Below are 15,107 nucleotides of genomic sequence, written 5' to 3'. Positions count from 1 at the left end.
ATTTCATTTTTGGCCACCAGAATTGTCTTCTAGCCAAGTGGAGAGTTTTCAAAAATCCAAAGTGACCTCCTAGGTGAGAGTCGTGGCTTCTCTGTAGTATAGGCAGCCACATAGCGACAGGTACATAAATCTTGGTTCCCTTCCAGGGTAGTCCATCCCTTAAGGTGAGGTGTGGCAAGTTTTCTTTAAACCAAGTATCGTCAGCGAGTGCTGATTTTAATTCGGCTAGTAGTTTATTTGGTGGGATGTTAGTACCACGGCGTGATTGCGGTCGAGTAAGTGCTTGGCTGGCTGGTTCGCTATTGGGAATCATCGCATGTATTACCTCTTCAAGTTGGCTGTCAAATTGCGGTTTCCTAGATAGGGCATCAGCCAATAGATTTTGGTTGCCGGGGATGTATTTGAGGGTGAAATGGAACTGTTTGAAAAACTGAGCCCATCGAACTTGTTTGGGAGAAAGCTTTCAAGGGGTTTTTAAGTATTCGAGGTTTTTGTGGTCCGTCCACACCTCGAAAGGTTCCTTTCCCCCTTCAAGGAAGTGTCTCCAGGAGAGGAGTGCCCAGCGCACTGCAAAGGCTTCCTTTTCCCAAACTGCCCATCTGCGTTCAGTGTCTGTCAGTTTTTTTAGAAACGTACGCGCAGGGCATAAGATTGTTGTTGGTATTCCGTTGTAATAAGACAGCAGCTACTGCTACATCACTTGCGTCAGCTTGGACCACAAAAGGTTGATTTGGATCTGGGCGTTGAAGAATTGGTTCCATCGAGTATAGGCGTTTCAGGTGTTCAAAGGAATGTTGGCAGTCCATTGTCCAAGGTAGGGGTTGGTTAGGCTTGGGTTTGGCTGGTAATGGCCCAGTTTTTAGCAATTCTGTTAATGGTAGAGCTACTTCTGCGAAAGAAGGAATGAATTTGCGGTAAAAATTTGTGAATCCCAAGAAACTTTGAAGTTGTTTACGTGTGCGTGGCGGTTGCCAATCCAACACCGCTTTCACTTTTCCTGGGTCCATTTCGATACCTTTGTTTGATATCCGGTAACCTAGGTAGTCTAGGGATTCCTTATGGAATTCGCATTTGGAAAGTTTGACATATAGCTTGGCCGCTAGGAGTTTTTTAAGGATTTGTCTGACCAATTGGATGTGTTGTTCGATATTGTTTGTGTAGATAAGAATGTCATCTAAGTAGACAAGAACCCCATTGTAGAGATGGGGGTGCAGGGTTTCATTAATTAGTTGCATGAAAACAGCTGGAGCCCCCTGGAGGCCAAAAGGCATGACATGGTATTGGAAACTGCCCAAGGGGCAGTTGAAAGCTGTTTTCCATTCATCACCTTCCTTGATGTGGACCCGGTAATAGGCTTCCCTTAAATCCAATCTGGTGAAAATTTTGCCTTTTGATAAGTGGTTCAACAAATCGTGCATAAGTGGTAAAGGGTATGTGTTTTGTATGCAAATTGCATTGATATTTTTGAAGTCAATACACAATAAGCGAACCATCTTTTTTTTGTTTAAATAGCACGGGCGCAGCTACAGGTGATTTTGCTGGTTCAATGAACCCTCTGGCTAAGTTAGTGTCAATGTATTTCCTTAGTTCAGACATTTCGGCTGGCGTCATTGAGTACATTTTGGATTTTGGTAATTTTGCCCCAGGGTGCAATTCAATTGCACAAGCAGTTTGTCGGTGGGGGGGGGGGAGGAGGTTACAGTCATCCTCGCTAAAAACGTCTGCTAAATCCATGTGTGCTTTAGGGATGCGTGGTTCATTAGGAGATGGATTGGATTTGGTGGTTGTTGGTTCCCTCTGGTGGTCATTTTGGATAAGGTTTTTTTCGGTAGGGGGAACTGGGTCTAAGGGTATGAAAGCCCATATAATTTTCCTGAATCCATCCTCCCATTTGATTGTGGGTTCCCATTTGTCCAACCAAGCTAACCCTAGGATGATGGATTCTGACATCTATGGAATTTTTTTTGTTTTTTTTTGTTTTTACATTTATAACCCGCCCTTCTCCGAAGACTCAGGGCGGCTTACAGTGTATAAGGAATTACTATGAATCTTATAAGTTCATGATGGGCTCCAATTTCTAAGCGAACCAGTTGCGTGATTTGGGTCGCTGGAACGCCGCCAATTAAGGTTCCATCTACTTGGTGGAATTTAATTGGGTGTTTCAAGGGAAATGTTTTTATACGGAGTTGGGCGACCATAGAGGTTGAAATTAGGCATCTGGTACATCCTGTGTCCACAATAGCCTCTAAATCTTTTTTGGCCTTTCCCTCTGGAATTATTAAGTTTACTTTGATAGCAAAAGGAGAAATGGGTGCACTCACCATTGGGTCGTTTTCTGCTTGGTTCAAGTTGTCAGGAGGTGAATCAGCTGACGGAAGGTTAGTGGATACTTCAGTAGGGAGGTCTATGGCTTGTCTCGCAAAGCGACTGGTATTCGGATTTTTTCGAGGGGGTTTGCGTGGTCGAGTAGCAGTTGGTGGGTGATATTGTGGGAGGGGTGTTGGGCTAGGCAAACTGACGCCCAATGTCCTAGTTTTCCACAACGGTAGCATTTAATTATTGTTGAAGGTTGAAAGGTGGAGGGTGTGGTAGGTCTTAAGAGGGAGGGTCTTGTAGGTAGCCGCTGTGGAGTTGTAGTTGTTGATTGGCTTTGGCGGGGGTTGAATTCTCTGTCCAGAGCTACGGACACGTTGTACCAGTCATTTAGTTGTTCTGGGATTCCTCTGGTGGAGCAGGCTTTTCTGATTTTTTTGATCGATTGCTTCTTTGAAGTAGTGGAGGAGGATGCGGTCTGGCCAATGTCTAAGATTACCGGCAACTCTGCGAAAATCCCATACAAATTCTTTTAGAGGCCTGTTACCTTGTTTCATCTTTTTAAAGGTGGTTTCACATTCTGCAATTAGGTCATCATCCTGAAACCGGTTGCGAAGCAATGCCATAAATGAACATCATTTAGTTCTGGTGCACGTTCATTGTGTAGTTGAGCTATCCACTCTGAGGCTAGCCCCACGTTCATACCATCCGAGATGGCGTTCTTTCTGATGGGTATTGATGTCTATATTGTTCAACATAAGCCTCAATTCTGTTGAGAAAGTAAGCCAGGTGGTGTGGATTCCCATCAAAGGTTGGTTTGAAAGGGGGAGGGGCTGGGGGAGGGGGTGCAGGTGGGTTTAGCTGGCCTGCTTGCGGTTGAAGAGGAATTTGTGGGAAGGCTGTTGCTATCGTGGCTGGTTGCTGAGCTGTAAAGGGGGGTGGAATTCCCCCTGGCTGCTGAGAAGGAAGTCCTTGAAATGCTTCAGCTGACGTGGCAAAATTCGGCCTGGGGCCCCCAGGAAAGAAAGGTGCTGATTGCTGGTTGCCATTGGTATTGGATCCATCCTTGTCCAGGATAAAATGCCCAACCGGGAGGAATAGAAGCAGCAGGAGGCAGCGTAGGCCTCTGTTGACGGGAAAAGTCAATTGGGGGGGGGAGTTGCGGTTCCCCCCAAGTCCCTGATACTGCCTGAACTCCCTGCCATCTGAAGGAGGGAAGGGAGGTCCTCCTGCGTTCATCGGAATGGCTTCGAGCTTCAGTAATTTCTCCCTCTCTGGTGGGAGGGAAGGTGAATTTAGGCTGAGCTAAACTCAAAGGCTCTCCAGGTGGGTGAGCTGAACTTATACGAGGCCTCACTTCCAAACGCTCAAAAGTTTCTGGCAGGTCCAGTAGGGACTGGGATTTCAGGGGGTTTCTCAGGTCCCAATCCAGTGACTCTCCCGATTCTCCGGTTTTTACTGTCCTCCATTGAGGTTGAGAAGAGGGAGGGGGCTCTCCATTCCCCCCGGGGGAAATGTTTTCTCCCAGGGATCTCACTTCTTGCAATTGATGGGGTGGGGTTTGGCCGCTACGACAGCTTACCCATGAATCGGAGTCTTTAGGCCGTGACCAAGCTGACAAGCAGGCTCTACCACTTCGGGTTTTTGAGTCATATCTTCCGATGGGAAGTAGGTGATTTCGACCAAGTCCTCAGATTCTAGCCTTTGTGCTCCTTCCACGCTTTCAGCTTGCTGCCCTTCCATCTTCGCTGGGTCTTTGCACCACTGTGGAGGTTGCGGAGGCTGGGGCCTAGCACCCCCCTAACGGGGCCCCCCCAGAGCGGAGGAGAGGGTACCATTAAGCAAAAGAAAGTTAAGAGTTTTGGAATAATGTCAAGGTTCCAGAAAAACCTCTTCTGCATAAAAAAACCTCAGAAGCCATTGTCTTTCAGAGTTCTTTACTAGCATAAGGAAACTGGCACACAATGAGTGAAATTCCAAAACTGAACTTCCGGATTCTTTTCCCAGTTATACAAACCCCAAGAGCCCCACCCCCCTAACCCCTGTGCTGGTCACATGGTCCCACATTCTCCCAGTTCATTCAAATATCTTCTCGCCACTCCTCCTGCAGAAGTGAACACCATCCAACCTTGACCGCTTGAAAAATGTTACCATATCCCTCAACCCCCCTTTTTCCCCTCAGGGGAAAAATGTGGCAGCGTCTGGAACCCTAAGGCCTAGTATGGTTTCCAGGCCTGACACACCTTTACCTTCAGCTTCTTTAACAAGGCAGTGGTCGTTTTGGAGGTGTGTTTGGGGTCGTTATCATGTTGGAATACTGCCCTGCGGCTCAGTCTCTGAAGGGAAGGGATCATGCTCTGCTTCAGTATGTCACAGTACATGTTGGCATTCATGGTTCCCTCAATGAAATGTACTCCCTAGTGCTGGCAGCACTCATGAAGCCCCAGACCATGACATTCTCACCACCATGCTTGACTGTAGGCAAGACACACTTGTCTTTGTACTCTTTACCTTGTTGCCGCCACACACGCTTGATACCATCTGAACCAAATAGTTTTTTCTTGGTCTCATCGGACTACAGGACATGGTTCCAGAAATCCATGTCCTTAGTCTGCTTGTCTGCAGCAAACCGTTTGTGGGCTTTCTTGTGCATCATCTTTAGAAGAGGCTTCCTTCTGGGAGGACAACCCTGCAGACCAATTTGATGCAGTGTGAAGCATATGGTCTGAGCATTAACAGGCTGACCCTCCCATCCCTTCAACCTTTGCAGCAATGCTGGCAGCACTCATATGTCTATTTCCCAAATCCAACCTCTGGATGTAACGCTGAGCACAGACACTCAACTTCTTTGGTCGACCATGGCCTGTTCTGAGTGGAACCTGTCTTGTTAAAGCACTGTATGGTCTTGGCCACCGTGCTGCAGCTCAGTTTCAGGGTCTTGGCAATCTTCTTATAGTCTAGGCCATATTTATGTAGAGCACAATTCATTTTTTCAGATCCTCAGAGAGTTCATTGCCATGAGGTGCCATGTTGAACTTCCAGTGACCAGTATGAGAGAATGAGAGCGATAACACCAAATTTAACACACCTGCTTCCCCTTCACACCTGAGACCTTGTACTACTAATGAGTCACATGACACCAGGGAGGGAAAATGGCTACTTGGGCCCCAAGTGGGGTGTACTCCCTTTTGTTGACACCAGTTTAGACATTAATGGTTGTGTGTTGCATTATTTTGAAGGAACAGCACATTTACACTGTTATACAAGCTGTATATTCACTACTTACATTGTAGCCAAGTGTCATTTCTTCAGTGTTGTCACGTGAAAATATATACTTGAATATTTACAAACTGTGAGGAGGTGCTCACTTCTGTGATATACTGTATATGGAAAAAGTAAGTAACCCTGAACTGCATGATTAAGCTGAATGCACAGGAATATGCACTTGAGTCAAATAATGGAGGTTTCCTATATCATGGCTCTGAAAGGGAACAAGTGAAGTTTTAACTAGTACAACTCCTAAAGATCCAGTCAGTGGAGAGATCGATTGGAAAAAGTATGGAACATCAGAAAATGTCCCAGGATAATGGATTGCATTGTTCTATATTCAGATAAAGAATGGAGAACAAAGTTAGGAAAGCATGCCAACAAACCATTACTGTAGTTCAAATGAGACACTACCAAGGCATTAACTGTATGGCCATTTCAACAGTAAGAAATGGATAAATTTTCTGGACATTTAGGAGATAAACATTGCAGGTTCTTGTGGCTTTATCAATCAAAGGTTTTAGGTAAAATTTCTCCTTCATAAGAATGCCCAAATCTTGCACCAGTGGTAACACTACAGCTGACAGTCCTGAAAAGCAAAAAATGGGAGAAGGATGATCAAGATAAGGGACAAGCTTGGTCTTCTTCATATCTAGTTTAAGGTGATGAGAAACAGACTCAACTGCAAATTCAACTAGGAAGGCAACAGAAAAAGGATGATCATGCCTGAGAATGATATCTCAGCATGTCATCAGCATAAATACTATATGATAGTTTAACTAAAAGAAGAAATGAGAGCACTCAAAGACAAAATGTACAAGGTGAACAGATTATTGAAAATTGAACTTCAGGGTTGACACAAAATATTTGTGGTTCTATTTTGGGTTGTGAAACGGAATGGACTTTGAGATCCAGGGATCCATAGCATGAGGGGTAGGATTCAGCTGGTTCAGACCGGTTCAGGCAAACCGGTAGTTGGGACCTACGGGTCCACCCGCCCCAGCGTTATGCCATTCTATTTAGATGCGTTTTTTAAGGCTCGCATGCTCACATTTTCAGTGCTGGCAAACTGGTTGTTAAATTATGTGAAGCCCACCTCTGCATAGCATCATCTCATATTTCATACCTCCAAATATTTTTATTTACCACTGTTGTAAAATTTTCAAATTTGAAGAGGCATCAGCTGTTTTTAAGACACTGTCTCTAAGTACAATCATCTTTCTGTCCTTGTAGGAGAAAACAGAACATTCTATAGTCTGTGGAAGACCTGTAGGATTTCTAACTTATTACCTTTATTTGTATATTAATTTGTTAAACTGACTAAACATTAATATGAATTTCATTGCAACCTCCTTTCTACAGTTACAATTGATGCAAATGGTGTTAGCAAAACAGTGGATGATGATGTTTTTGTTCATCTTGCAAGCACATATGCTAACAACCATCGCACAATGCATAAAGAGATTATGTGTGATGATACAAATTACTTTAAAGATGGCATTACAAATGGATATTACTGGTATGCAGTGAAAGGTACAATTTCCCATTCTTTCCTTGTGCCTCTTCTGTTTCTTTGATAGTATAAGGCTTATTGATTTTAAGATCTTTGTCATCCATAAAGAGTTTGAAGAACTCACAATAGTGAATGTTGAGATTAATATGGAATCCAGTATGGATTAATTTTATGCTAAAAACATAGAGACAGATTTTCACTTACTTTTGGGGCCAAAGATGAAAATAAAGAAGAGTAGGGAGCTATTTATTTATTTATTTATTTATTTATTTATTTATTTATTTATTTATTTATTTATTTATTTATTTATTTATTTATTAAATTTTTATACCGCCCTTCTCCCAAAGGACTCAGGGCGGTGTACAGCCAAAATAAAAAGTTGATATACATACAATTTAAAACCAAAATTTAAAACTAAGCAAATTGCAAAAGGCCAATATTAAAATTTTAAAAAAGTTAAAAACCCTAAGGCAATAAAAACCCAATTTAAAATTAATAACAATATTAACAATATTATGCCAGTCCCGCTTGAATAAATAGATGTGTTTTCAGCTCACGGCGAAAGGTCCGAAGATCAGGTACTTGGCGTAAGCCAGGGGGAAGTTCATTCCAGAGCGTCGGGGCTCCAACAGAGAAGGCCCTACTCCTGGGGGCCGCCAGCCGACATTGTTTGGCGGACGGCACCCTGAGAAGACCCTCTCTGTGGGAGCGTACGGGTTGGTGGGAGGCATAAGGTAACAGCAGGCGGTCTCGTAAGTACCCGGGTCCCAAGCCATGGAGCACTTTAAAGGTGGTAACCAAAATCTTGAAGCGCACCCGAAAGACCACAGGAAGCCAGTGCAAACTGCGTAGTAGCGGTGTTACATGGGAGCCACGAGTGGCTCCCATTACTACTCGCGTAGCCGTGTTCTGGACTAACTGCAGTCTCCGGGTGCACCTCAATGGCAGCCCCATGTAGAGAGCATTGCAATAATCCAACCGAGACGTAACCAGAGCGTGAGTGACTGTGCATAAGGCATCCCGGTCAAGGAAGGGCCGCAACTGGCGAACCAAGCGAACTTGGTAAAAGGCCCTCCTGGAGACAGCCGCCAGGTGTTCATCAAAGGACAGCCGTCCATCCAGGAGGACACCCAGGTTGCGTACCACCTCCTTTGGGGCCAGTAACTCGCCCCCAACAATCAGCTGTAGGTGCAGCTGACTGTACCGGGGTGCCGGCATCCACAGCCACTCCGTCTTGGAGGGATTGAGCTTGAGTCTGTGTCGTGTCCCACTCCTCCGCTGACGGCCGGGTCAGGGAAATCCGAATCAGGCTTGCCTCTGCAGCTCTGCCCAAAGTCCTAGCAAAGTCCTCAGAGCAGGCAGGAGACCAGAAAGTGACTTCAGCAAGATAAGTTCGACTTTGCCTGACTCAGAGACTGCCAGAAAGCAGATCCTTTATATAGGCCATGGGGTGTGGCTCCATGACTCAGCACTCATTAAGGCCTGCCCCTCCCTTCCTTCTGTTGCCTCCGCCTATCCAGTTTTCTGATGCGAGGGTCACTCCAATCAGCAGCTGTTGGAAATAAACCTTCCTCAGGCTCACATGCTGTGGAGGAGGCGGAGGGGTCTAGCTGCTCCGTTTGCCTGGGCATGGAGCCAGGGCTGGGGCCGGGGGGTGCTCCCTCCTCTGCAGCCTGCTTGGGCATGGAGCCAGGGCTGGGACCGGGAGGTGCCCCCTCCTCTTCAGCTTGTCTGGGCATGGAGCCAGGACTGGGAACGGGAGGCATACATTCCTCCGTGTTCGGGAGCAGATAAGAAGGCCCCGGCTGCTGTGAGAGCGGGCAAGACACAACAGTCTGTTTCTCCCCATCCAGACCCGTACGGCTTCCAAACACTGGGACAGCACTTCGACAGCTTCGTTGGGGTGGTCCGGGGTGGAAAAGTACAGCTGAGTATCATCAGCGTACAGATGATAACTCACCCCGAAACCACTGATGACCTCCCCCAGCAGCTTCATATAGATGTTGAACAGGAGAGGCGAGAGAATCGACCCCTGAGGCACCCCACAAGTAAGGCGCCTCGCGGACGACCTCTGCCCCCCTGTCAACACCGTCTACGACCGGTCAGAGAGATAGGAGAACCACCGATATACGGTGCCCCCCACTCCCAATCCCTCCAACCGGCGCAGCAGGATACCATGGTCGATGGTATCAAAAGCCGCCGAGAGATCTAACAGGACCAAGGCAGAGGAGCAACCCCTATCCCTGGCCCTCCAGAGGTCATCAACCAACGCGACCAAAGCTGTCTCTGTGCTATAACCGGGTCGGAAGCTGGACTGGAACGGGTCTAGATAGACAGCTTCATCCAGGTACCGGGGAAGCTGCCATGCAACCACACTCTCTACAACCTTCGCCACAAAGCGAAGGTTGGAGACTGGACGATAATTCGCTAAAATAGCTGGGTCCAGGGAAGGCTTCTTGAGGAGGGGTCTCACCACCGCCTCTTTCAAGGCGGCGGGGAAAACCCCTTCCAACAAAGAAGCATTTATAATCCCCTGGAGCCAGCCTCGTGTCACTTCCTGGGTAGCCAGCACTAACCAGGAAGGACACAGGTCCAGTAAACATGTAGTTGCATGCAACCTCCCCAGCAACCTGTCCACGTCCTCGAGAGCCACAGAATCAAACTCATCCCAAATAACCTCTACAAGACGCGTCTCTGTCATCTCGGTTGGATCATCGCAATTTTGGTCCAAACTATCCCGAAGCTGAACGATTTTATCATATAGATAACAGTTAAACTCCTCGGCTCGTCCTTGTAAAGGGTCATCCCGTCCCCCCGATGAAGGAGGGAACGGGTCACCCGAAACAAGGCGGCCGGGCGGTTATCTGCCGATGCAATGAGAGTGGAAACGTACGAATGTTTCGCCTCCCCCATTGCCACTAGGTAGGTCTTAGTAAAAGACCTCACTAGTGTCCGATCAGCCTCGGAACGGCTAGACCTCCAAATGCTCTCTAGGCGTCTTCTCCGGCGTTTCATCTCTCTCAGCTCCTCGGAGAACCAGGGAGCCAATTGAGATCTACGCCGGGTCAGAGGCCGCAAAGGCACGACACGGTCCAAAGCCCCAGCCGCGGCCCGTTCCCAGGCCGCAACTAGTTCTTCAGTCGTGCCGTGGGCAAGATCCTCAGGGAACGGCCCAAGCTCCGTCCGGAACCTCTCCGGGTTCATCAGGCGCCTGGGACGGAACCAACGCATCGGCTCCGTCTCCCTGCGGTGGTGGGCGGCGGTCCGAAAGTCTAGGCGAAGAAGAAAATGATCTGACCATGACACCGGTTCCATCACTATGTCTCCTAATTCCAGATCATTAACCCACTGACCAGAGATAAAAATCAGGTCTAGTGCGCCTCCCCCCGTGTGTGTACGGCCATCAGTTACTTGAATCAAGTCCAAGGCCGTCATGGAGGCCTGGAACTCCTGAACCACCGTCGACGACAAGCCGGCTGATGGCAAGTTGAAATCCCCCAGAACCAAAAGTCTGGGAATCTCAACCGCCACCCCAGCAAGCATCTCTAGTAGCTCAGGTAGGGCTGTAGTCACGTAGCAAGGAGCCAGGTACGTGATCAACAGACCCATTTGATTCCGATGGCCCCACTTCACAAGGAGGGATTCACAACCAGCTATCTGAGGTACAGTGGACTCCCTCGGCTCCAGACTCTCTTTAATCACAACCGTCACCCCCCCACCCCTACCTTGGGCCCTCGGCTGATGGAATGCATGGAAACCTGGAGGGCACAGTTCGACCAGGGGTACACCCCCCTCTGTGCCCAACCAGGTCTCCGTAATGCCCATAAAGTCCGCAGACTCCCTCTGAATCAGATCACAAATCAGGGGAGCCTTATTCACCACGGACCGGGCATTGCACAACATCAGCCGAAGACCCAAGCTCTGAGGGTCCTGACCATCCGGGGAACGAGTAAGGACTGAGGGGCCGGAGCACGTGATCACATTTAGACATCGAACACGTGCTCCCAAAGGACGATACGGCCCCTTGCCTCCGCCATATCTGCCTCTCCCACTTACCGTACAGATGGAATAACAATCTCTGCTCTGCCCATTCCCCTCCCCCCCTGTCTTCGGACCCGCTAAAGTAATGCTGTGAGCGCACGCTGGGACTGGACATACCCCCTCCGACGGGTTCCCCCCAACACCCGTCACTACCCTCCCCCCCTTAAAAAACCTCTTTAAAAAACCCCAAAGATTCTTCTTTGACGCATGCCACCTCTCCGGGTCCCAAGACCCCTCGTAGAGGTAGGCCCTCGATAGAGAGGAGGGCCATTCCCGCGAGATGGGGGAATCCCGCAGGCCAAGGAGTTCAGTCGGAGAGTAGCACATATAACGCAAATCGGCATACGAATGAGTTCATCCCTATTGACCACGATGTTAAAACAGTCCGGATTGAACCGATCTTAAAGACCAGCTTTTGATGTCACCAGGATGGCAGCTCCTCCATGGTAGGCCCCCTTCAGGCCAGCAATTCTCCACCCTACAACCCACTCCACAAGAAGGGGGAGGGGAGCAGGTCCAGGCAGGCACCGGGGAATAGTCCTTAACCGGGTCCTACAGGTCTTACGACCCTAAGCTGGCAGTCCTGATCGTCAAACCCTCCCTCAAACCCCAGAGTCCAGACGCCAGCACAGAATCTGGAATCCAGAGTCCAGGGGGAGGAAGGAAGGGAGACCACTGCAGGAGGGGCACACCAATTCCTATGCCTCACTCCCAGCCTGGTCCATTTGGTCCAAAAGTCCAGACCGTAGGCAAGCAGATAGCAACATAAGGTCCAGATGGAAAATATACCAAGGGGGAAAGGGCGAAGAGGAGGTAATTAGCCGAATCCACAGCCGAGGGAGCTTCACCGCCGCCATCACCACCCAGAGGCTAATTATCCCGGATGCTGTTGCGGCCATCTTCACCACCCCAGCTGTGGCCTCGGTATCCCCCCCCTCCAACACGCTCTCTCCGCGTGGAGGGACCTTACAAGGGCTGCCTCCTCACCGAATCCGTCGCTGCTGCCCTCCATGCTGGACCGGAGGGCGCCGTCGTCGTCGCCGGCAAAGAAGCCGGGAAAAAACGCTGCTGTGGCGGAGTTCAGCCTCTTCTGCCTCCTCCGCCCCCGCAGCCCTCCACAATGGACCGCAGGGCTCCATACGTCGATTCCCGGCAAGAAACGCCGGGAAACAACTCCATTGCGGCGGTTCTCGGCCGAGACGCCGCCCCTTCTAGGCTCTGCGCCAAAATGGCCGCTGCCAGTCACCGTTCACTCCCCTCGGCCTCGTTCTCGGCTGCCACGGACCCTGAGAGGGCAAAAAACCTCTCCCGTGGCTGCCTGAATGTTCTTATCCTTGGGCCTGAGGGGAGAATCGGCCAGGTCGGCGGCCAAGATGTTCCGTCAGCCGGGACTCACTCATTCTGCCGCTCCGAAGATCTCAGCAAGCGGCCATCTTGGACATGCGCAGAAGAATCTTAGATGCTTCATGCATCTTAAATCCTTTGGATTTGTTTCAATGTACATTTGGTTGAATAAATACACAGACTAAAATGCCTATTCAGACTAACATCTAAATTGTACTCAATATTATTTGTATTGTTTTAGCATTTTATTTTGCAGTGACGTCATTTTGTATGCCTGATCTTACGTGATATGTTACACCAACAAAATGCGGTATGAAAAGGCTAATGGAGCAGTAGTGCACTGTTCCCATTGTCTATCGTGCAATGGGGAGGAGACACAAGTTATACAGAATGAATAGTTTGCCCCACCTAACAGTTCACGGCAGTTATTTGTGCGTTCACCTCCCCAGTGGACCCTTAAGTGGAAGCAGTCACTAGGCAATAGTGATAACATTAATAATTAGCATTATTATAATTAATTATTTGGAGTTCCAAAACCTGATAATGATATCTGCAGAGAAGTTCTGTTTTGGTGTTGTCCAGCCTCATTCATGATGTAGAAATGCTTGCTTTCAGATCAAGAGCACATTTTGATGGATGAGAAGCAATATGGAAGTGATCAGGAGAATAAAATGCTTGTTTATTTTTGGACTGACCTTTCAGTGATGTAATTGAACATTTTACTTCAGGTAGCATGCAGGATTATAATTACGTTTGGGGACAATGCTTTGACATTACGTTGGAGTTATCATGTTGTCGCTATCCCTCAGAAGATCAGATTCAAGATTTCTGGGATGACAATAAAATTGCTCTGATTGAATACATTAAACAAATCCATCTAGGTAAGTAAGTTCTACTGTTTTTAGCTTATTGAAATCTGATATATTGTAAATCTTGTGGAATAAATTACTAAAAGGACAATTTATATTTGTTGGGTTGTTTCTACAAGAATTGTCTCTGATAATAATATTGTTAAGCAAATCCAGCTTCCCTAATTAACATTGCTTGTCAGAAACTGGCTGGGAAGGTTGCAACTAGTTGTAAAGTGGGAACCTGTTGCCAAACTTCTGAATTGTGATCATGTAACTACTGGGGTTGTGGGAGCATCGTAAGTTTGGGGACAGGTGAAATTCACTTTTTCCAAAGCTGTCATAACTTGGAACCATTATTAATTGAACACTTGTTAGTTGATGACCACCAGTACTGACAATCCATCCTGGCAAAATAATGTCCATCTAATCATATAGAATCAGAAGTGTCTGAATGACTGAATTATAAATATACATTTACAATTACAAATTATAATTCATATGTGAACATGCAGTATGTTTTTTCCAGAAAGTACATTGATATTGTCTACTCACTGTTATTCATTCTACATGCTCAATTCATTTTAATGTATATATAATAAATATTCTCATTATTGCTAAATTTATTTGCTGCCTGTCTTGCTATGGAGCTTGCAACAATAAAAAGGGAGAAATGAAAAGAGGGTAAACAGAAAAAGATAATAGAGCAATAAAATAAACAATGAAACAATGAATAAAACAATGAAAAACACAATGAGAATACATCATCACACCATCTTGTACTGTACTCGGAAGCAGACTGGTTCCAGTGAAGTTCTCGGAGCAGAGATGTAATATGGGCCATCATAGGGGCCCTAAAGACTGCTCTCACTACTGTACTTTGCACCAGTTGAAACTTCCAAATGGAGTAGCCCCATGGAGTGCCCATACTTGTTCACATGGGCACAGGGAGTCATGATATAGGAAAGATTACAACTGGTGCACAAACCAGAACTATGCAAAAGCTCTCCTAGTCATGCTTACCAGCTTCTTTTTGAAAAGGCATGAATAAAGGAGAATCCCTAGATTGAAAACTGGATCTGATCAGGGATGTGCAAATGCATCCAGAACTAAGGTTGACAAACACTGAAGTCTTGAGGCTTGCTGTACCCAAAGCCACTTGATCTTGTTAAGATTAAGTCGAAATCTGTTGTCCCCCATCCAAATCTCTGCAGCCTCCAGGCATCATGAGGGCATAGATAGCATCACTCAGGTTTCCTTGTGTTGTCCCTTCCAGGGAAAGATTATTTATCTATTCATTCATGTTTTTTCCAGAGACTCTTAGTGGGTTACAGTCATCATAATGAAAACATGTATAGTACAATTTCAAACTATCTAACAATAAAACATGTAGTTCCTTAAAATAAAATCATGTATTAAATCATAAAATGACTTACAGAAGAACAATAAATATAAATGGCAATATCTAGTGTTATTAATCAAAGGCCCTCTGAAACAATCCTGTTTGTAACAATTTTCCTAAAGCCTAACAAGGAGCTGATTGGATTTCAGGGACAGGGAGCTCAATAAATTAGCACCACCACAGAGAAAGAATATCTGCATTAACTCTGTCTGGGATACTTTGGAGCATATATGTGTGTGTTAGGTATTGACGATTTAGGCTTGTTCTATTGTGCAGTCACAGCCAAGAAATTCCAACTTGCCCTTCAGTCACAATTGGGCCTGCAAAGAGTCATCACTGAATTGTGATCATCTGTAGCAAAGAAAATTCTCAATTACAG

General features: G+C 46.8%; 1 protein-coding gene across 3 annotated transcripts in view; it reads left to right on the top strand.

Moving 5' to 3' along the window:
• CPM (carboxypeptidase M) overlaps positions 1-15,107 on the top strand; it is a 43,472-nt gene that overhangs the window by 27,618 nt on the left and 747 nt on the right. For all 3 annotated transcript variants that reach the window (XM_058190072.1, XM_058190075.1, XM_058190074.1), the window contains 2 exons: positions 6,943-7,113; positions 13,207-13,359. In XM_058190072.1, the coding sequence (XP_058046055.1) occupies positions 6,943-7,113; positions 13,207-13,359 (324 nt within the window). The remainder of the gene's footprint in view (positions 1-6,942; positions 7,114-13,206; positions 13,360-15,107) is intronic.

The sequence above is a fragment of the Ahaetulla prasina genome, chromosome 7 (assembly GCF_028640845.1).
Source record: "Ahaetulla prasina isolate Xishuangbanna chromosome 7, ASM2864084v1, whole genome shotgun sequence".
Lineage (NCBI taxonomy): Eukaryota > Metazoa > Chordata > Lepidosauria > Squamata > Colubridae > Ahaetulla > Ahaetulla prasina.
This window is presented reverse-complemented; position numbering and strand designations above follow the sequence as displayed.